The following is a 21,429-nucleotide window of genomic DNA, read 5'->3' on the forward strand; positions in this document are numbered from 1 at the left end:
TGGCAATTTGTTGAAATTTTTTTTTTTAATTAATTCACGGGAAGGCCGTGTACAGAAAATATTAAAAGACAGAAAGAAAGGAAAAAAAGAAAAAGAAAAAAAAAAAAAAAAAAAAAAAAGGGAGGATAAAAAGACTGGAATTAGAATTTTGATTAAAAACTTTGTTGGCTTTAGCTACATAGAAGAGATAAAATACCAATACTACAAATGCTAGTGATTACAGACCACCATTAGATAAAGGCCAAGCCTTTAAAATACTGAAAATGGCACTTACAGCACAGAAAGTCTTGCATAAGGCCAAGAGAAGATACATAGCTTTAAATCCTTCATATAGTTACTACATTTTCCAAGCAAATATGAACACTGATGTCTGCAGTTTACTTCCCCAGAATAAACTGTTAGTCCCTGCAAATAGGAGCTTCATGAAAAAAAAATAATAAAAAAAAAAATAAAAAAAATTGTAACTCACTGTTAAGAACACACCTCTTCCTTCCACGCCGCTGTCTTAAGGCTAAAAAATATGCTGTAAATTATATAATTTTATTTTTCTTCAAACTATATTATCTATAAAACTCTACCCGGGTCTTGGACAATGACAAGGTAGTAGTAGCATTTAAAATAGGATTTGTAAAAGGAATTTTTGTAGTGCAGTTATACTCACATTTCTTTTTTTTTTTTTTTTTTATAAAATAAAATACTGAAGCAGATTTAGTAGATGTCTGTAACGGTAATAAACAATAATTATTATAATAATAATAAAAAAACAAAACAAAAAAAAGATAGAAATTTCTCCCAAATGTACAAACTAACCAACACAATAACAAAAAAAAAACGTAATACTGATAAAAGTAAAAATGTTTCCAGATGTGAATATGAGCAAGGATGAGCAGGTTTCCGGTAAAAAAAACCCGATTCTGAGTCATTATATACTGGACGTTGTATGTAACAAACGCATTTCCTACATTTTTTTTTTTTTTTAAATTGCTGTGAAAAATTTTTTAAGTTTGAGATTCAGGCACACCTGGATTTTTTTTTTTTTTTTTTTGAACACAGTAGTGAATAGAAATCACAGTATACACACTACTGTGTTTCAGAGAAAAGCATGTATAATATAGAATAAACTTCATTAGAACGTCAAGACTTTTTCCATAGTGGAAAACATAGAGAAGACCAGCTATGGTTGGGCAGCCTCATTTTCCGACACGTGATTTTCGGCAACTTCTGGTTCCGAATTTTCAATTTTATCTACACATTCGTCATCCTTCATGGTACCTTCCAATGGTCCTGATTCAACCCCTAACTCTGGTTCCTCTAGATCGTGCATTAGAACACCTTCTTTTTCATCCTGTCCATCATCCGTATCCTTCTCGTCCTCTTCTTCTTTCTCGCTGTCATCTTCCCGCGTTATGCTCTCGCGTTCATCAGAGTCGATCTGAGATGGAGAAGCTTGGGAATCTACATGTTCGTTGCTGAGGGTCTCCTGTAAAGTCTCTTCATGCTCCATGCCGTCACGTTCCTCCGCTTCCTTCTTGCAGTACGAGTAACGATGGTTCATGTGTTGGGAATAGGATCCGGAGTGTGAAAATCTCTTACCACATTTGTCACATTGGTAGGGCTTCTCTCCAGAATGGAGACGCATGTGTTCAATTAAATGGTGTTTGTGTTTGAATGCTTTAGTACAGATCCCACACTCATGCGGCCGCTTTCCTGCAAAGATTGAATGAAAAGGTTAATCAAACGCAACGCATTTATGACCAACATAGTATCCAACACCTAGAAATACAATGGAGACCTTGATTCTGTTTGGATTTTGTGTTCATTTTTATGACTATCCAGTTGCCAATAGTTTACAATGTGCCAAGGCTAATACAGGGTTGGTCTACGTGAATGTTTGGAATGCATTTGAGGTATAACATTCAACAGGTTTTCAAGGTCAAAGACCTGACAGGACACCGAGGGAAGATAAGAGTGAAATACCGAGCTTACATACTTATACAGTTGTAGCAATAACTTCTCTTAGGTCTGAGATGGGGTAAAATACAGTGAATGTGTAATGTCAATGCAAGGCATTTTGTAGATTTTTTTTATCCATTACCTATTGGGGGTTTTGGGCACATTCACAAAGAGAGTGAGAATGGTGGTCGTAAGGGGGGGAAGAGTGAGGAGGATTGTGAGGAGTAACAGCCTCACCACCAATAACGTCTTCAGTTTTGGAAAAGCTGTGGACATATTTGTTGACGACGGGTACTCAATCTCACTTTGCCGTCTAAACTTGTATTTTCGGTGGTGGCTCTCTATCAAAGGCAAAGTCTTATGTGTTTGTCATGTGATCGCCCTTGTTTCTCGGTTTGGTGATCACAAACTGCTTATTTAGACATGACCACTGGAGGGTCACGTGCAGAATAACTGTGAATACTTCTAGCTCACCTGAGAACAGGAGTCGCCCTTCAGAAAGCCAAGAATATTTTTTTCCGGTTTGTCACCTTATCAATTTTTTTTCTAGTATAGGAAAACCCTATTAAGTATCTTGGGGCAAGATCTTCACCTAACTACAGGCAGTCCCCGGGTTACAATCAAGATAGGTTCCATAAGTTTGTTATTAAGTTGAATTTGTTTGCAAATCGAAACTGTATATATTTTTTAGATCCAGACAAAAAGATTTTTTTTCCCCAGTGCCAATTGGAGCCTCAAAATATTTTGCCTTAATGGGACCAAGGATTATCAATGAAGCTTCATTACAGACACCTTACAGCTGATCATTGCAATCTGGGACTATAGTAACATCCAGAGAGCTTCACCAGAGGTCACAGTGGGCAGAGGGGTCTGTCTTTAACTAAGGGTCATCTGTAAGTCAGGTGTCCTTAAGTAGGGGACCGGCTGTACTGCATTTGCTGCTAGATCAAAGTAGTTTGTCTGAAAATAACTTGCGAATGCTGGTTTTATCATCTTAGTTGCCCCAATACATTATTCTTATCCCATAACATCTGTTACTTATTCATATCCTTTGTTTCTGTGCAAAATAACATTGTATGAAAGTCCCTGGAAAATAAACAAATCATCACCTAAGAGGGAAATAAATGAAGTGCACAATTATCTAAACTGCCCTAGAATTGGGTTCTAAATTAGAAATACGTTTTAAATCCCAGCGTGGAAGTGACAGGAGCGTCTTGGTTTTTATGCCTTTTCTTGTAATCGGTGATTATCACAAGCCCCAAGAATCTCTGTACACACAGATTGCACTTGTCATTATTATGCTACAAAGTTAAGCGAACAAATTACATTTCATTAATTAGAAATCTGAAGAGAGAAATGTTGAAGGACGATTTTGCGACTAGAATACACGATTAGGTGTACCACATATGGTGATCGGGTGACAAATCCTTTTTGATAGGAGCGGGAAGTATGACAAGCCTTTTATTATTAAACCGTGAACCCACAGATTCAGGCAGAAGAACCATTTATTGTGTATGGAGGCCTCTCAACAATTGCCAGACCATAGATGTTGAGGGAAATGAGGATCTGGATCCGAGTATCAACATGCCCCATCTTGTTCTTGGGGAACATATTTTGCACCAGGAGTGATGGATTTTTTTGTGTATGGGAGATACAGAAGGGAACAGTAAAGCATTAGGCCAACCTAAAGAAAAAGGCTAAAAATGTACACAGACTACGTACCGGTATGTTCATACTTGTGCCTCAGTAGGGAGCTGCTCTTCTGGAATATTTTATCACACAGGTCACAGGCATACAGCCCGTTCTCCGTCTTCTTCAGTTTCTTCTTGGGTGGAGTGGAATCGGAGTCATTTTGATCCTCTACATTTGACACTCCCTCTGAACTTGTATCCTGTCGCTCTTCCTAAAAATCAAAATTGCAAAGTTACATTCGGATTCTGTGCACACTACACCCCAACCGGTTAACACGCTATTAATCAGATTAATAAATAATGCAATTTAATGCTGGCTACATCCCCTGCAGGACAGGTTTCACATAATTACTGTGATCAGACAGAGTATAACATGATTCCACTGGAATCGAGGAACAATGCGAGGAGTATTCCTAGTTGGGATGCGACTATTAAATTATTGGTGTACCGGTCTGTGCAGAGAGATGTCAAGCCCATTTACAGTTATCTGTGCATCTCATATCTATTTGTTCTAATATGCAACAAAGATATTTGCTGTTTGCAATCTTTAGTCAGAGGTCTACAATATTCAGGAGATTATAGAGGAAAAAACACAAGCAGAACAGCTACAGTGTCCACCTATCCTTAGCTCGGCTTGGTCGTGGCACTTAGTAGACTGCTGAGGTCATATCACGTTGCATGGCTTGTTTGCAGCTTGGTCTGACCCCAAGTGAATGGGGTTATGCTGAAATACTAAGTAGAGCCGCTGTACTTTGTAAGATGCTTGGCTTGGTAGACGGGTTTGGTAGACTATGTAGAGGTTGACACTCTCATCTTGAACGTTTCCGTCTCAATAAACTCACAGTCAAAAGAGTCTGATCCCTGCCGATCAATCTTACTCGTTGCCCATCCCAACAATGGGTGATCAATAAGTTGTATTAGCCAATATAGTTCCCAACCTTCCCACAGATTTGTGACGCAGCATGTACTCTGCTTCTGTAGTTTCATAGAAGTAAATGGAGTAGTAGAACTCATACTGGACTATGGTTCCATGTGTATCAGTGGCAGCGAGGGACCACCATTCTTTTGATTCTAGCAGTTGGACCGTAACCAAACTTATCAATAAGTTTTAAAATGTGTCATCTTGGGACTAAACACAAACAGATAGTGCTGTATATAGTTCTAAATGTTCATGTAGGCATCCTCCTCTATACAGTACAATTTATCGTTACTCTCTGTAATGTGTTGTACATGTGTCTTGGGCCAAGTTCACTCCAGTGTCTATTGTACATAATGGATGCATAAATAAAGCTCCATTAAAGTCAATTGTAGAGTGAAGGGTTAGAGAGAGCATAAGGGAAACCTGAAACAAAAAGTTGGCTTTTTAAAATAATTTTCTAGCACAGAGCTTTGCCAAATTTATTAAGAGACCCTTTGTATAGGATTTTTATTCCACCACGCAAAGGATCAAGAATGCTATAAAAAGACCACCCGTTTTAGGGGCAGTGCACATCTCCCCTAGGTTTTTAGTAGAGGCAGGACCTTTACGCGTCCTGGAGAGGACAAATAGGAGGTAGGGGGCGTGGTTTAGAGTGGCAGGATTCGGCAAGGGGAGGTACAGAAAGAAGGGGACTGCTCGCCAGTAGCCATATTGTCACCAGATGTGGTAGAACACATGGAGAGACTTGCATTTTGTTCCATTACACTTTACCTTATCTTAAGTTGCCTCATCAGGTTTTAGCTCACAATAACTGAGGCAAATAGCTGAAGACCTAACGGAGATGTTAAGTGAACTTGCCCTAAATCGGGTTCTGTCTGCATTTTGTCAAAATTGGATTTGCATTTAGCCTTCTACCAAAGTAATATGTTTAGTGTTGTATAAACAAGAAATAAGGGTTAGAATAATGTTTTAAAGGTAATCTATCATTAAAATGAAGATTCCCTTTAAAGGAAACCTACCACAAGGAATCTACCACTAGAAGTAGATTCCTCCTTCCTGCTTCTGCCCTAATCTGTAATTTAATAATCCTGGAACCCAACTTGTAAAAAAAACATTATTTTAGTAAAATGTAAAGTAACCACAGAGGCTACTGGGGCGTGTACTATCCTGGCCGGGCACTGGGAGCTAAGGCTACTCCACGCCCCAGTAGCCTCTGCGATTAATTTACATTTTACTAAAATAAAAGTTTGTTAAGTTATTTTAGGTTCCAGGACTATTATATTACAGATTCGGGCAGAGGCAGGCAGGAGGAATCTACCATCACATCTACTTCTGATAGGAAACTTACGATGATGAGCTACAAAACAGATTTCAGCCCCAAGTCTCTGATGTATTCATTGTTTGGCAGCCATTAGGATATGACTAGACGGATGGAAGCGGCTACAGGTGCCTCGCACAATGTTTGTGTCACTCAGGATGCCAGACCGGAGGAAAGCATGAACCATTAAAAGATTAGGAACTATGTTTGGAAGCTAAAACCCTGAAGGAGGAAGTAGAGTCAATCCTCTCAGCTGTGACAAGTCAATAGGTGGCGATTTACCAGAGAGGCTAAAGGGAATTATCTGGACTCCTTCCTTCTGTAACGTCAATACTATTATATTGTATAACAGGGGCTTCTAGACTGAGGGAAAATGTAGTAAGGAAAAGTTATAGGGGATGTCAAACTTAAACATGTTCCTGTATGTGGGTAAGGAAGGGAATTGAACTCCTTATGGATTGCCTTTCTCCACTGAGAATTCTGGGTAAGGAAAACATAAATAAGCTACATAAATACAGGGTAAAAAAAAAAAAAAAAGAAAACTATGTTTCCAGTGCTACCTTAAATAGGGCAGCTCCATATAAGACTAATGGACAACTTTATGGAAGATATTACTTCAATTAGAGATGGCGGACCCAGCGGCTTTTCTGGCAGTATTTAAAGGGGTCCTCCAGTCGTAGCAAGTTAGGCTGATCGATGGGAATCTCGATGATGGGACCCCCACAGATCACGAGAACATGAGTCTGTTGCATCCTAGTTACACCTGAAATAACCGCAATCGTGATTCATCACTAAGGAGCTGACGGAGACAGACGAGTGCGGAGCTCGGCTATGTCGGTCAGGGCCATAGAGATGAATGGAGCTGCCAGCGCATGTGTGACTGGCTGCTTCAGTCATCTCGGGTGCAACGGGGCATACAATGGACTCCCACTTTTGTGATCTGTGAGGGTCAAATGTATATAAGGTTGGAAAAATACACAAGTCCATCATTTAAGACTTAAATGTTTTTCCCCGTAACCCGTGATATTTTTGCTCTCCAGAAAGTCATCCAGGCCTCTCCTGAACATGTACAAAGAGTCCACCACAACAACCTCCTGGCAAAGAGTAGTATCCATAGTATCACTGCTCTTACAGTAAAGAATCCTTGTCTATGGCGTAGATAGAACCACCTCTCCTCTAGGTGTAGATTTTGCCCCCTGTCTATGGTGATGGTAGAACCTCCTCTCCTCTAGGTGTAGAGGATGTCCCCTGTCTATGGTGATGGTAGAACCACCTCTCCTCTAGGTGTAGAGGATGCCCCCTGTCTATGGTGATGGTAGAACCGCCTCTCCGCTAGATGTAGAGGATGTCCCCCGTCTATGGTGATGGTAGAACCGCCTCTCCTCTAGGTGTAGAGGATGTCCCCTGTCTATGGTGATGGTAGAACCTACTCTCCTCTAGGTGTAGAGGATGCCCCCTGTCTATGGTGATGGTAGAACTGCCTCTCCTCTAGGTGTAGAGGATGTCCCCTGTCTATAGTGATGGTAGAACCACCTCTCCTCTAGGTGTAGAGGATGTCCCCTGATGGTAGAACCTCATCTCCTCTAGGTGTAGAGGATGTCCCCTGTCTATTGTGATGGTAGAACCTCCTCTCCTCTAGGTGTAGAGGATGCCCCCTGTCTATGGTGATGGTAGAACCTCCTCTCCTCTAGGTGTAGAGGATGTCCCCTGTCTATGGTGATGGTAGAACAGCCTCTCCTCTAGGTGTAGAGGATGTCCCCTGTCTATGGTGATGGTAGAACCTCCTCTCCTCTAGGTGTAGAGGATGCCCCCTGTATATGGTGATGGTAGAACCTCCTCTCCTCTAGGTGTAGAGGATGCCCCCTGTCTATGGTGATGGTAGAACCACCTCTCCTCTAGGTGTAGAGGATGCCCCCTGTCTATGGTGATGGTAGAGCCACCTCTCCTCTAGGTGTAGAGGATGCCCCCTGTCTATGGTGATGGTAGGACTGCCTCTCCTCTAGGTGTAGAGGATGCCCCCTGTCTATGGTGATGGTAGAACCACCTCTCCTCTAGGTGTAGAGGATGCCCCCTGTCTATGGTGATGGTAGAACCACCTCTCCTCTAGGTGTAGAGGATGCCCCCTGTCTATGGTGATGGTAGAATCGCCTCTCCTCTAGGTGTAGAGGATGTCCCCTGTCTATGGTGATGGTAGAACCACCTCTCCTCTAGGTGTAGAGGATGCCCCCTGTCTATGGTGATGGTAGAATCGCCTCTCCTCTAGGTGTAGAGGATGTCCCCTGTCTATGGTGATGGTAGAACCACCTCTCCTCTAGGTGTAGAGGATGCTCCCTGTCTATGGCAATGGTAGAATCGCCTCTCCTCTAGGTGTAGTGGATGCCCCCCTTGTCCTTGTAATGAGGTCTCCCCTCAGTTGTCTTTTTTCTAAGCTAGCTTGCTATGACCGGAGAATCCCTTTAAGAGATTAACACTCCTGCCAGCACCATTTAAAGGTGTTACTAGCAGGGGTAAGCCAGAACTCGGTTCGGGTCTCCTCATCCCTACTTGGGATCATAGCCAAATTACAAAGTAAGAAACAGACACCCATCAAGTCAAAAGCCTCAGATAAAAGTGGTTCACTAGATTGTAGACCGAGCCCTTCGATTCTTTCATCATTTCCATTTATATAAATTTGAGAATGCTAGAAAACACAAGCAGCATTATTGCTTCAGAATGTAGATGAGGAATGGGAAATTATCACACGCTGTGATGAATGTAAAGGGGATGTGCGTAAACACATAGACTGCGGCGCAGCACTAATCTCATATACACAGGTGTCACAACAAACAAAGCAACGCGACGCAACACTCCGAGCCGCCAGTACGAAACACTCCTCATCAACCCAACGTGCCAATTACAGCTAATAGCCGCTATATACTCATCAAAATGTGTACACTACACCTCACGTGGAAAACTGGGTTAGATTTGAGCCATCTGTTCCGACACAGAAGGGGTAACCACTCTATATTGGGCCAAAATGTCCAAGCGGTTTTTTGTCATTTATTTTTACCAAGCCCCACTTTTGAAATTTTCAGTAACAATAGCTGTATGAGGGCTTGTTTTTTGTGGGAGTTAAATCTTTTTTTCAATGGCACCAAGTTCAGTTTATTAGTTCCATATGGGTATTTGAACATCATTTGATTACTTGCATAACACACTACACAATTTTTGTAGTGCAGCACATTATACATACTCACTATTACCAACAGGAAGCCTATGAAACCCCCCTCTAATAGCCAAATAATGAGGGCATACCTTGGGGCCTTTATAGGACCCCAGCTGTCCTCCTTCACAACCAGCACCCTGCAAACACCCTACAGCAGTGATAGCGAACCTTTTAGAGGTCGAGTGCCCAAACTGCAGCCCAAAACCTGCATATTTTTTACAAAGTGCCAAAACAGCAATTCAAGCAGTAACTTATTGCAATTTTCTTGCTCTGTGCTGTACCACAGCTTTCAATGGGCACCAATATCTTTGACAGAAGGAGAGGAAATTTGGGTTGTCACTGGAGCATCCCTTGACAGCCCCCGAAACAGGAAGATTCAGGAGTTGCACAGAAGTGCTCCAATGATAACCTGACCCTGTCCACACCTCCTCTCTCTGCAGCTTCAGTTATACCAGGATTATACCATTAAAATAATGCTAAACATGGCAAGTCCTGAGACTGCAGGAGGATCCCTGTCTGGCGAACTCTGCCATGGTGCAATAGCCTGAGTGCCCACTGAGAGGGCTCTGAGTGCCACCTCTGGCACCCGTGCTATAGGTTCGCCACCACTGCCCTACAGGATGCTAGCAGAGTTAAGTGTGCTATATACCGCCACATCTGATAGTTATACATCGGTTACATGCAGTAATGGCAGCAGACAGGAGTCAGGAGATTATTCACCCCACAATTATGATCATTGGGTAAATCCAACCCAATGTGCATAAAAATACCTAAATATAGAGAACTTTTAATCATCTTTACATTGAACTTTTGCAGTCTTTGTTAATAAAAATAGGCTTTAATCAATACTATATTTTAAAATGGTTGTGGATCAATGCAACCTGGATCAAACGTCCCACTCAAAAACAAAAATCTAAAAACGCAGTTCCATTGGTTAAAAAGAAATTTGCATCCAAAACTACATGTTGGGCTTTCAGATATAAATTTTGACCTGCACTTTAAGTAACGAAACTCACAAAACCCAATGGGAGAGAGCAGTCAAGTATTTGTGAAAATGTATATGTATGTACATATGCTTTCCCATAAGGTGAGAAGTGATAGTTTTCAAGAATTTCACCCCTTAGGCTCTTGACGCAAGGACTGTTCATCTTCCGGCTGGACTGCATCGCTGGCACCATCTTGACCGTTTCGGTGCCAAGGCTGCAGTCTGGCCATCAGGTGAGAAGTCCTTGTATCATATTTTCATATAATGATGCATGGACTTGCATCCTCTGCAAGGACTGCAGTCAGGGGGTCTGGTTTGATGTACAGCTCTGTTCAGGAGGGCTAAATTTGGGGGAGGATTTTGCCATATGGAGGAGACAAAACTCAATTCTTGGTAATCTAAGATTATCGTTTTGTTGGTTACCTATTCAATTAGCCAAGTGTGCCGGTTTCATCCATGTTCCCATTTCATATCCCACCAGAAAAGAGATTTAAAAAGATATGCAAATGAGCCCCCACCCCAGGCTTCGGATTCACATAATCACCCCCCTACCCGTCCAGCTACACTTCAGCTACATCCACTCATTCTTCTGGACATCCTTCTCTTGCCAATGTCTCTCCTCTCCTTTTCAGATCTGTGTCTGCACATTCAAACTACAGGCAGTCTCCGGGTTACGTACAAGATAGGTTCGTTCTTAAAGGAAACCTACCACTTCTGAAGGTAGGTATGAGATGCAAACACCGGGCACCAGCTCAGGGTGAGCTGGTGCCGGTGCTTAGTCTCGTTAGTGTTAAAACCGCGGTATCACGGTTTTAACACTTTTTAAACTTTCTAGCAGAAACTGCTTCGGCCCTACATTGGAAATGCCGCAGGCGTTGCGCACGCACGGTCGCGCGCAGCGCCGAAGCAGTTTCTACTATAAAGTTTAAAAAGTGTTAAAACCGCGATACCGCGGTTTTAACACTAACGAGACTAAGCACCGGCACCAGCTCACCCTGAGCTGGTGCCCGGTGTTTGCATCTCATACCTACCTTCAGAAGTGGTAGGTTTCCTTTAAGTTGAACTTGTATGTAAGTCGGAACGATATAATTGTAGATCCAGAAAAAAATTTTTTTGCCTCAGTGACAATTGTAGTTTAGAAATTTTTTGCCGTCATGGGACCAAGGATTATCAGTAAATCTTCATTACAGACACCTTACAGTGGGCAGAGGGGTCCGTCTGTAACTAGGGGTCGTCTGTAAGTCGGGTGTCCTTAAGTAGGGGACCGCCTGTATAACTGGAACAGGAGCATGCATGAAACCAGCTTGACAGGCTTATTGAATAGACAACCAATTAGTCCGTAATCTTAGTTCGGGGGCTGATTTTGAGTGAAAGTTTCCCTTTAAGCTGTATAGCTGTGCAATGAATTGGGCAGGTATGTAGCAGGTGTAAATACCAGTATTAGTACAGGAACAGGTGGTGCCCATTGTGGTTAATTTACAAGTTCTCACACGCTGCAAAAAAAAAAATCTGAAGTGATGCCTTACAGATAATAATAAGAGCAGTAACCACACGTACGCCGGCACGTGTTAATAGTAGCAATGTGCAGAACGCCTGCTATGTACACCACATGTCAAGAGTTAGAAAATAAAATATTAGTTTTTACTCTCCAAATCCTTCCCCCTTGGTCTTTAAAGAGCTAAAACTGTGATGATTAAGGGGCAAAATGATCCAATGGAACATTTAAAATTTCTTATAGGTCTTCAAATTCTAAAATCGGAGCGTTCCGAGAAAACCAGTGACTGACATCTGAACACACCTCACACCATGGTCCTCGAGACGATCCTCGAGATTCATCCTATAGACGTTTCAGATCATCGTTGCCATGGTTAGAGGAAAATTCTGCTTCTAAGACTAATACTTAGACTCCATCTACATAAGAATCCGGTGTTACCTGGTGATATTACTTCTTGCTCTCAGTTTTGTTGGTTTATACTACATATACACATAAATTACAATACAGCTGCCTGTTAATGGAGTTCAGTTTACTGCAATGGCTAGCATACAATATATTACGTTTTTCCAATTAATTCAAGCATCTAAAGCGCGTCACCTCGAAACCACTCCAACATCTGGTACCAGGAAACGCAGAGAAGAGCTGGAGGGTCATATTTGCAAATCAGGCAACACAAAAAAAAAAATGTTTCAAGAAATATATAAAAAGAACCTGTCACCAGGTTTGAGGCAAGTCCAACAACAAGATGTTATGCAGATGGGATTCAGGGCCCCAAACTTGGCCATTAAAGCAACAATTTATAAACGAACATAGAACTTCAGTACGTGAATGCGATTGTGCAGTGGAGCAGTTTGTACCATCTACAGTTTCATCTGATGCTGGAGGGTATCTGGCATAAGTTTTCTAAAAATTACAGAAACATCTAGTTTTTATATATGTGGCAGGTTCCCACAGAGCCCTAGTAACTAACCGACGCCCTTCTTTTAGCTAAAAATTGTTTCCCTCAGATTCCCATATATTCAACTTTATAATTTTACCTGGTGTCAAAGGATGTCTATAGCAAGTCGAGGTGGGCATGGCCTCCTTGGGCTGAAAGCAGCAGCTCCTCCCCTTGCTATCTCTGCATGTAGCAGTAATGTCATGTAACCAGGGTGACATCATTGCAGGTCCTTTAGCCTTCTAGCATTATATATGCTTGGTTTACAGTTTTCTATCATGAAAACAAAGTAAATGATATCACCTGCCTGCATGGAGAGAAGCATAAGTCCATACAGGCATGCTGTAATTTTTTTTATGGGGTAGTACAGCATGGGGAACAGATTGCTAATGCTAAGAGGCTAAAGGACCTGTGTTGATGTCACCCTAGTCACATGACATTAGGTCATGCCCCTTGACTCGCTCTAAAGATGCATTGATACCTGGCGAGTTTATAGCTCTGATTTTGTGGGTATGTGAGGGAAACAAGTTTAGCTAAAAGAAGATAACTTGATGGACAAGTGTCTTTTTTCAACCGTAGAAACTATGAAACTATGAAAGGGTGTCAGTTACTAGGGCTCTATGGGAACCTGCCACTAGTTGTATTTGTGAAAGATGTGGTGTCAGGTAATATATATTACATATATATGATCATGATATATGATCCTATTAACCACAATACATAGCCTTCATAAGAACGCTGGCCAACACATGAGTTCAACTGTTGTAGGAAATTGTTCTTGGCAATTATACTTCATTATAAACAGAGAAATAGATTTTATTGACGTGGCTAGTTGTCATACAAGTAAATTTCTGGTTGAGAATTCAGTCTAATGTGGACCGTAGTTACTGGTTTCGAGAAGGCGAAGCCGGATTATTGGGAGGGCTCTAGGAGCATGTGCCCTGGGGCCCCCATCACCCCACTCATAATGAGGCCCCCCCAGAAATCTCCGATGGTCAGTTCAGGAGAGATAGAACGCCTGAGGAGGCGATAGAACGCTCAAGGAAGTGTGGCATGGAACTGGCGTGGCAACTGGGACGAGCAGTCAGTATTACTGCCACTGTGGCAGCTAGGCTAATATCCATGTAGGAGAAAGGTTACAATATTAATGATAATTTAGAACAGTAATGTGTACCGCTGTTTGGGCTCCATTCAGTGGGGCCCCCGCCAGATTTTGAGTCCAGGGGATCTACCTTAATCAGGCCCTGCAAGAAGGTTTAATATTACATGTCCCATGTTCCGATAGCACACCTTCTCATATTTGACCAAGGTTCAGGCTTGACCTATTCTTTGGCCAGTAACCCACATTCTCTTTGACAACTGTCAATAGAATCTATATCTGCATGCAGTTTTCAAAAAAACATATTAAACATTACCTGTATCCCGTTTGTTTGGAGGCTTTTTTGTTGTGGTTCGGGAACGACAGGTGTAGACGTGGTGGCATAAGTATATGTCAATTGAGGAATCAAGATAGTCCGTTTGTTGGCAGCTAGTGCCCTTAAACAGGGTACACTGTTCTGATCGGTAATGGCAACAATAGTAGGTAATTGGGCAGTGACGGTAGGAATAGCAATGTTTATGGGATTGGCACTTGGGTTTATAATGAGAGCCGTCTCCGTCTTTGCAACACTGTCTATTTGAATTGGCTCTTTTTTAACACAAGATAAGTTCAAGGGTTCTTCTTGAACAGAATAAACACTGCTCTGGTAAACGCTAGTAATGGAAGGTCTTTCCGGTACATTTCCAAGCTGCTTTGGTAAGGATAAGTCTAGAGGTTCTGCTTGCTGCTCCGATGGGCCTAGTCCCTCGTCAGAGATTGTTGCATCCTCTGAGTTAGTCAAAGAAGAGAGGTTTAGTGGTGAAGGAGAGGTTGTGCCACTCTTAGAACCATTTGCTGTCAATGATTCAGAAGGCTCACTTTCAGGGAGGTCATTTTGGCCATTCTGAGCTCCAGCCTCATCTTTCGATTCAGTACTTTTTTCTGTCAAGACACCATTTTGTTCAGGTTTTGGAGACGATGACCTAGAAGACTGAACTGAAATTTCTCCGCTTTGCATTTTCTTAAACCACTTTTTTACCACGTCCAGTGGTAGATTTACTGAATCTGCAATTTTAGAAAGTTCTTCGGCACTTGGCTGTGCATTCAGCGCATAGTAAGCTTTAAGAAGAGAGAGGAGGTTTTTCAATGGTGGTTGACCGGGAGTAAGATTTCCATCTGTGCCGTCCACAGACGTCGACTCAGACTTGATAGGTTCATCTTTGCTACTTTCGGAAAGTAGATCACTCTTTTTCTCGTCATAGTGCTTGAGTTCTTGAAGTGCATTTGTGTTTTGTGGACCGTCATCGGAAGTCATGCAAGTGCTGTCCGCTGTAAACTTTGTATCTTTTTCCGTTTTAATTGTGAGATCTTCCGGTAATTTTTCCGCCTTGCAGACCTCTGCTGGGACCTCTTTCTTTAGGTTTTGTGGAACAACTGGAAGTTGACTTGGTTGCTCTAGGCTGTAATTTATGATTATTTTGGTTGTACCATCTTGATCAACCAGAGGAAGACTAATCGCTGATATGACAGAATGACCCGCTTGCTGAATTGTTGCAGAGGTGAGTGTCCCTTGATCTTTGGATGCAAGACTTGCGTGGTTATTTTCTAATACTTGTCGGATTACATTCCCATCCACAGCCACCTTCAGAACATTTTGAATGTCACTAAGATTAATACTAATAGGTGATACCAGGCCCATAGTTGGTAGAACAACAGCTTGTACCACACCCTGAGGAGTACTGGTTGCCTGCAAAGGGCTACCACCACTAAAGACCCCATTTTGCAAAGGGGCTGTACAGTTGATTCCTGACGCAACCACTATGGGCTTTATTTCAAAATCCACAGGTTCAGTCTTAATTTGGTTTACTGGAAGTTGTTCCTGTAAAGGCTTGTTCTCTATCTTTTGTCGAATTGGTGGCCGCACTGGGCTACCAGGGGATGCAGTAAGGGATGGGGAAGAACACTGAGGGGTCTTTAATCCAGATCGTGCACGTCCATTAACTGGAATAACTCCAATGCATTTTTTACTGCTTATGTGGGAACTGTAAGAACCCGAATGGGAAAATCTCTTCTTGCAGTTTGGGCACTCATATGGCTTTTCTCCTTTAAGACAAAACGTTTAAGATAATAAAATTACGAGGCAATGCAAATTTATATATTTATAAATTATAGTTAATGTTTAGTTAGTTTCAAGCAACAGAATAATATTCAAGCTGGACACTCTCAGCACTTTCAATAAGATCCATCATATTTAAAGAGAATCCGTCACCACAATTTACCTGTGGCATAGCCCTACATAACATAGCAGTTAGTTCAGGAATCTTAATCAAGGTGACAGATTCCCTTAAATGGGTGGGGATGGTTTGTTGAAAAATATTGTTCTTTAACACTGTTCTAGAATACATACAATATGTAAACAAAAATTTATAAACGGGTTGGCCTAATTTTTATTGTTACGCCAACAGCATCATTGGTGACGACAACCCCTTCTCCGCCAATTACAATCCATCTAAAAGCTGTTATCCTAATAATCAACCGGTATACAATAGATAAACAGGTTGGATAAGACACAGCGAGTGGTTCGGTATGCCGCGCTGGAACTTCTATGATCGCACTGTAAGGTCACCCCCCCCCATACATAATGGAGATCTAGCTGTGCTCTAGTGCAATCATTTCTGCCTTGCTGTGTACAATAACGCCTATAAATTATCCATCCCCAGCAGAGTTTATAAGTACTTACCACTGTGGATCCGTAAGTGTTCCTTTAGGTGATGTTTGTATTTGAAAGCTTTTCCACATTCAGTGCATTTGAATTTACGGTTTCCTCCAGATTGTGTTACATGCCTCTGCACGACACAAAACACAAAAGTAGTATCTACTACAAGATAGAGTAAGGGAAGCCACAATTTTCTCATGGATAGTAGCAACAACCTGACATGGGGTCCAGAAGCAAATTTTAAAGTATTTGAAGCTTTTCACACGGTGCACTCTATAATTTACCATGGATTAATTGATCATCAATGGGGTCCTAACTAAAATGGGGCTTGCACATTTAGGAGGGAGTATTCCTGAAGCACCAGTCAAGTGCAATATGAAGTCCATATTGAGGGCACCCGTGTGTACATAGAACACACGTCTTAGGCCTCATGCACACAACTGTGTACTCACCAGTGTGTACCACACGGCCGGGTGCAGAATAGGGATGGGGTGTGAGCATTCCTCACTCCACACTCTCCATAGAAGCCGAGTGGCCATGCCACAAATGCAGCCAAATATAGGACCTGTCCTATATCTTGCATCGTGGATGGCCAGCTCAGTCAAAGTGTGGCCACAAATTGAGTGTCCGGATCACGTGCCACCATACGGTTCTGTGCATAGGGCCATAGGGAAACAAAAAAAAAATTGCAACAGGCCTGTAACATACCTGATCTTTTCCTGATTTATGTGAGGTCATGTGACGGTCAAGCTGGGTCCTATATGCAAATGTGTAACTGCACATAGAACAGCTGAAGTTATCTTCATTCTTCTCATGCCTGTACTTGATGTGTTCCTTCAGCGATGTGTAGCGCTTGTATCCTCTATCACAGTATGGGCAGGTGAGGAGTTGGGAGAACGCGTCTGGAGTTCCTGTAGACGACATTGAATCATGCATTTACCATACGTGTGTTTCACTGTACTTAAAAGTTCTCCAGTGTTAGAAAAACATGGCCGCTTTCTTCCAGAAACTGCACCACATCGGTTGGGTCTGGTACCAATTCGCTCCACAGAAGTTATTGAAACCAGGTTGCAGCGTAAAACACAACCAATGGGCATGAGTGGTGCTGGTTTTGGAAAGAAGCCATGTTTTTCAAGCGCTAACCAATAACTTGAAATCGTTAAATCTCATAAAGTTGATGCCATACTGTCCCAGGTAACTGTGCCATACCAGCCACTTTAGAATCCCTGCATTTAACAAACTTAACCTTGGCCTTCTTTCCCCATTCTGCACCCCTATAACAAGGAGGTGCTGCCACCCCCATTGTACCTATGACGGTACATAACTTGACATCTTCCATAGAGAAGCAATACACAGCATACACTTAACTTGTAACATGAAAAATCCTCCCATAACGTCGTTTACTTAAAAAAAAAAAAAATGGTGCACAATGGACGACCTGCAATGGTTTGCAAGAAGGATACCCCTATAAACTCGATGAAAACTCCAAGAAACAATACTCAGCCAACTCACCAAGTCATTGTTTTTTGTTTTTGTCATATATGATTGAAGGGGTTTTCCCATGAATCAAAGTTAGGCCCTATCCACAGGAACAAACGACGAGGGGTCCGAATGAGGTAACTAGGAACCCATCGGACCCCTCGTCGCTCCCGGAAAGTAATGGAGCAGACAGTCGTGTATGACCGTTCATGTGCCATCGTCTGCTCCATTACTCTCCGGGATCGACGAGGGGTACAACTGAGGTAACTGGGACCCCATTTGAACCCTCGTTTTCGTGATCTGTGAGGGTCTCATCATTGATTCGCGAGAAAACCCCTTTAAGTGGTTGAAACATGCTAATATGTTGGAAAAGGAAAAAGTTAACTCTTTAGCTACCTTGCACTATAAGCAAAAGTTGCAACCGCATCAGAACATTTGAGAATCTGTTCCTTCTGGAATAGATATACTGGTTTATATCCTGAAAAAAATATTTCCCAAAATCCCCCAGTGGAGAATCAATGGCTATAAAGTCTCCACACGCCTGCAAGGCAGCTTTTATTGGCAAAGTCTCCATAAGGAGAACTCTTACTTCCTGAACCTAAGTGCCTGGGGTACAGACACCATTAGGTTAAAAGATCAGGTTTAAATACTGTAGAAGAAAGGGAAATGCAGAAGAACTTGATCAAAGTCTGTGATGTCCTAAGGGCATGTTTAAAACTATGGATAATGGGGTAATAGTTTGCCTGTCCTGGATAGCACATTCCAGGAAACTGGTGCAGCTCAAGAGAAGTCATAGAAAACGGAATCCAAATTTTGGGGTGATTGGGATAAATGAAAGGAGGTTCAGTAATGTTACAAACTAGGAGTGAGTAGGAGAGATGTCTGATTATATTTTATTTTATAGTGCATGGGTAAACAGAACAGGGATCCAGGATCAGGCCGTTGCAGCCAGTTCCAGTGATATCTGTGCATATCTATGGGGCGGTAGACCTTCTCTTTCATGTACTGAGGTAGAAGGCGGGCGCTGAATCAGAAACTCTCACATCCTTAAAATTTCATTGTATACCTGACCTCTGAAATAGCTGGTGACTCGCGAGATGAAAACGGAGGTTAGATGTTAGAACTCTTCCTTCCAGCAATCACTTTCTCCTCACACGGCCATCACAAGTCATTGTATTCTTATTACAAAGTATCCTATTGCTTCCAGCTGCTACAGTAAATTGCACCTTGTTGCAGACATTACCAACCTCTCGCCATTAGGATTCATGTGATTTATTTGTATTTCTACTCATTTTCCAGCAGTGTTATTGCTGCTATAGAAACTTCTGAAGCCTCCAAACCTTCAAAGAACCTTCAAAGTGGTCCCATCCCCGTCAGCATGTGGAGGAGACACAGACGACGGGTCTTTTATAGAAGCCAGACAGGGTGAATGTTTGTAAAATCCACCTCATTGTCCACTCTTACAATCAGGGACAGGATCGCATTGTGCCACGTATTTTATCTTCTAGAATGTCAACCTGAAAATGTAGTCTGAACTACTTGCAGCACGTTATAGAGCAGGAGGAGCTGAGCAGATTTCACAGTGTCCTGTCTGCAGGCAGCATGTTATAGAGCAGGAGGAGCGGAGCAGATTGTACATAGTGTCCTATCTGCATGCAGCATATTATAGAGCAGGAGGAGTGAGCAGATTTCACAGTGTCCTATCTGCAGGCAGCATGTTATAGAGCAGGAGGAGCTGAGCAGATAGGACACTATGTACAATCTGCTCTGCTCCTCCTGCTCTATAACATGTTGCCTGCAGATAGGACACTAAGTACAATCTGCTCCGCTCCTCCTGCTCTACAACATGTTGCCTGCAGATAGGACACTGAAATCTGCTCAGCTCCTCTTGCTCTATAACATGCTGCCTGCAGATAGGTCACATTGTACAATCTGCTTTGCCTCTCCTGGTCTATCTGCTGGCAGCATGTTATAGAGAAGGAGTATCTTAGCAGATTTCATGTAGTGCCCTATCTGCAGGCAGCATGTTATAGAGCAGGAGGAGCTGAGTAGATTATGCATAGAGTCCTATCAGCAGGCAGCATGTTAAATAGGAGGTGGAGGTTAAGCAGACTGACCTATGTCTGACCATTGAGAACCTAGAGGTCAAGCAATCTACATCATGCTCCATATGATGTAAAGTTTAAGTGGATTTGTGACCATTGCTCCATTTAGCTCTAGGAGACAAAGAAAATCTATCAAAATTAAGCAAGATATCCCGGTACCGAGACTGTGGTAATCTCCTTACATTAGTTATCCATGGCCTCCTAGCTTCTAAAATCAACTTTTTAAAATTGTACTAATGAGCCCAAAGGGCTCTGTGGGGGTTGGGGGAGTACCATATCATAGTATCATAGTATATAAGGCTGGAAGGAGACGCAAGTCCATCAAGTCCAACCTTTGAGAATTAAATAAATGTTTTATCCCCATAACCCGTGATATTTTCTCTCCAGAAAGTCATCCAGGCCCCTCTTGAACATGTACATAGAGTCCGCCATAACAACCTCCTGCGGCAGAGAGTTCCACAGTCTCATTGCTCTTACAGTAAAGAACCTTTGTCTATGGTGATGGTAGAATCGCCTCTCCTCTAGGCGTAGAGGATGCCCCCTTGTCCTGGTCACAGGCCGAGGTATAAAAAGATCTTTGGAGAGATCATTGTACTGTCCGTTCAGGTATTTGTACATTGTAATGAGGTCTCCCCTCAGCCGTCTTTTTTCTAAACTGAATAATCCCAAATTCTGTAATCTGTCAGTGTATTCTAATACCCCCATTCCCCTAATAATCCTGGTCGCTATCCTCTGCACCCGTTCCAGCTCTACTATATCCTTTTTATATACTGGTGCCCAAAACTGTACACAATATTCCATGTGTGGTCTGACCAGGGATTTGTATAAGGGCAGAACTATGTCTTTATCATGAGAATCTATTCCTCTCTTGATACATCCCATTATTTTATTTGCTTTAGCAGCAGCCGCCTGGCTCTGGTCACTAAAATTAAGTTTACCATCCACCAATACGCCCAAGTCCTTTTCAGCTTCAGTTTTACTAAGTAATTGACTGTTTAGAACATAATTATACTCTTTGTTTCCATGGCCCAAGTGCATAACTTTACATTTATCTACATTAAACCTCATCAACCATTTCTCTGCCCATCCCTCAAGCTTCCACAAATCCCTCTGTAATGCTAAACTATCGACCTCAGTATTTATTACTTTACACAGCTTAGTATCATCTGCAAATATTGAAACTTGACTGTGTAAACCCACTACAAGGTCATTAATAAAAATATTAAAAAGAAGTGGCCCCAATACTGACCCCTGTGGCACTCCACTGGTAACATCTACCCAATCTGAGAATGTGCCATTAATGACCACCCTCTGTTTTCTATCACTAAGCCAATTACTTACCCAAATACACAGATAGATTTTCTCCTATTCCCAGCAGTCTCATTTTATATATCAACCTTTTATGTGGCACGGTGTCAAATGCCTTTGAAAAGTCCAAATATGCAACATCTACAGCGTCCCCCAGATCCAGTCTTGAACTTACCTCCTCGTAGAAACCAATCAGATTAGTCTGACAGGACCGATCTCTCATAAACCCATGCTGACGCT

At 42.2% G+C, this 21,429-nt stretch overlaps 1 protein-coding gene across 1 annotated transcript in view; it reads right to left on the reverse strand.

Annotated features, from left to right (window-relative positions):
- Positions 1 to 585: 585 nt before the first annotated feature.
- The window catches only part of ZEB1 (zinc finger E-box binding homeobox 1), a 91,740-nt gene continuing 70,896 nt past the window's right edge, over positions 586 to 21,429 (reverse strand). Inside the window, exons 5-9 of the mRNA XM_072154059.1 lie at positions 17,006 to 17,208; positions 16,322 to 16,427; positions 13,919 to 15,684; positions 3,676 to 3,856; positions 586 to 1,707 (exon numbers count right to left, since the gene is read on the reverse strand). Coding sequence (XP_072010160.1) covers positions 1,175 to 1,707; positions 3,676 to 3,856; positions 13,919 to 15,684; positions 16,322 to 16,427; positions 17,006 to 17,208 — 2,789 coding nt within the window. The 3' untranslated portion in view covers positions 586 to 1,174. The remainder of the gene's footprint in view (positions 1,708 to 3,675; positions 3,857 to 13,918; positions 15,685 to 16,321; positions 16,428 to 17,005; positions 17,209 to 21,429) is intronic.

This window comes from Engystomops pustulosus, chromosome 5 (assembly GCF_040894005.1).
Source record: "Engystomops pustulosus chromosome 5, aEngPut4.maternal, whole genome shotgun sequence".
NCBI lineage: Eukaryota > Metazoa > Chordata > Amphibia > Anura > Leptodactylidae > Engystomops > Engystomops pustulosus.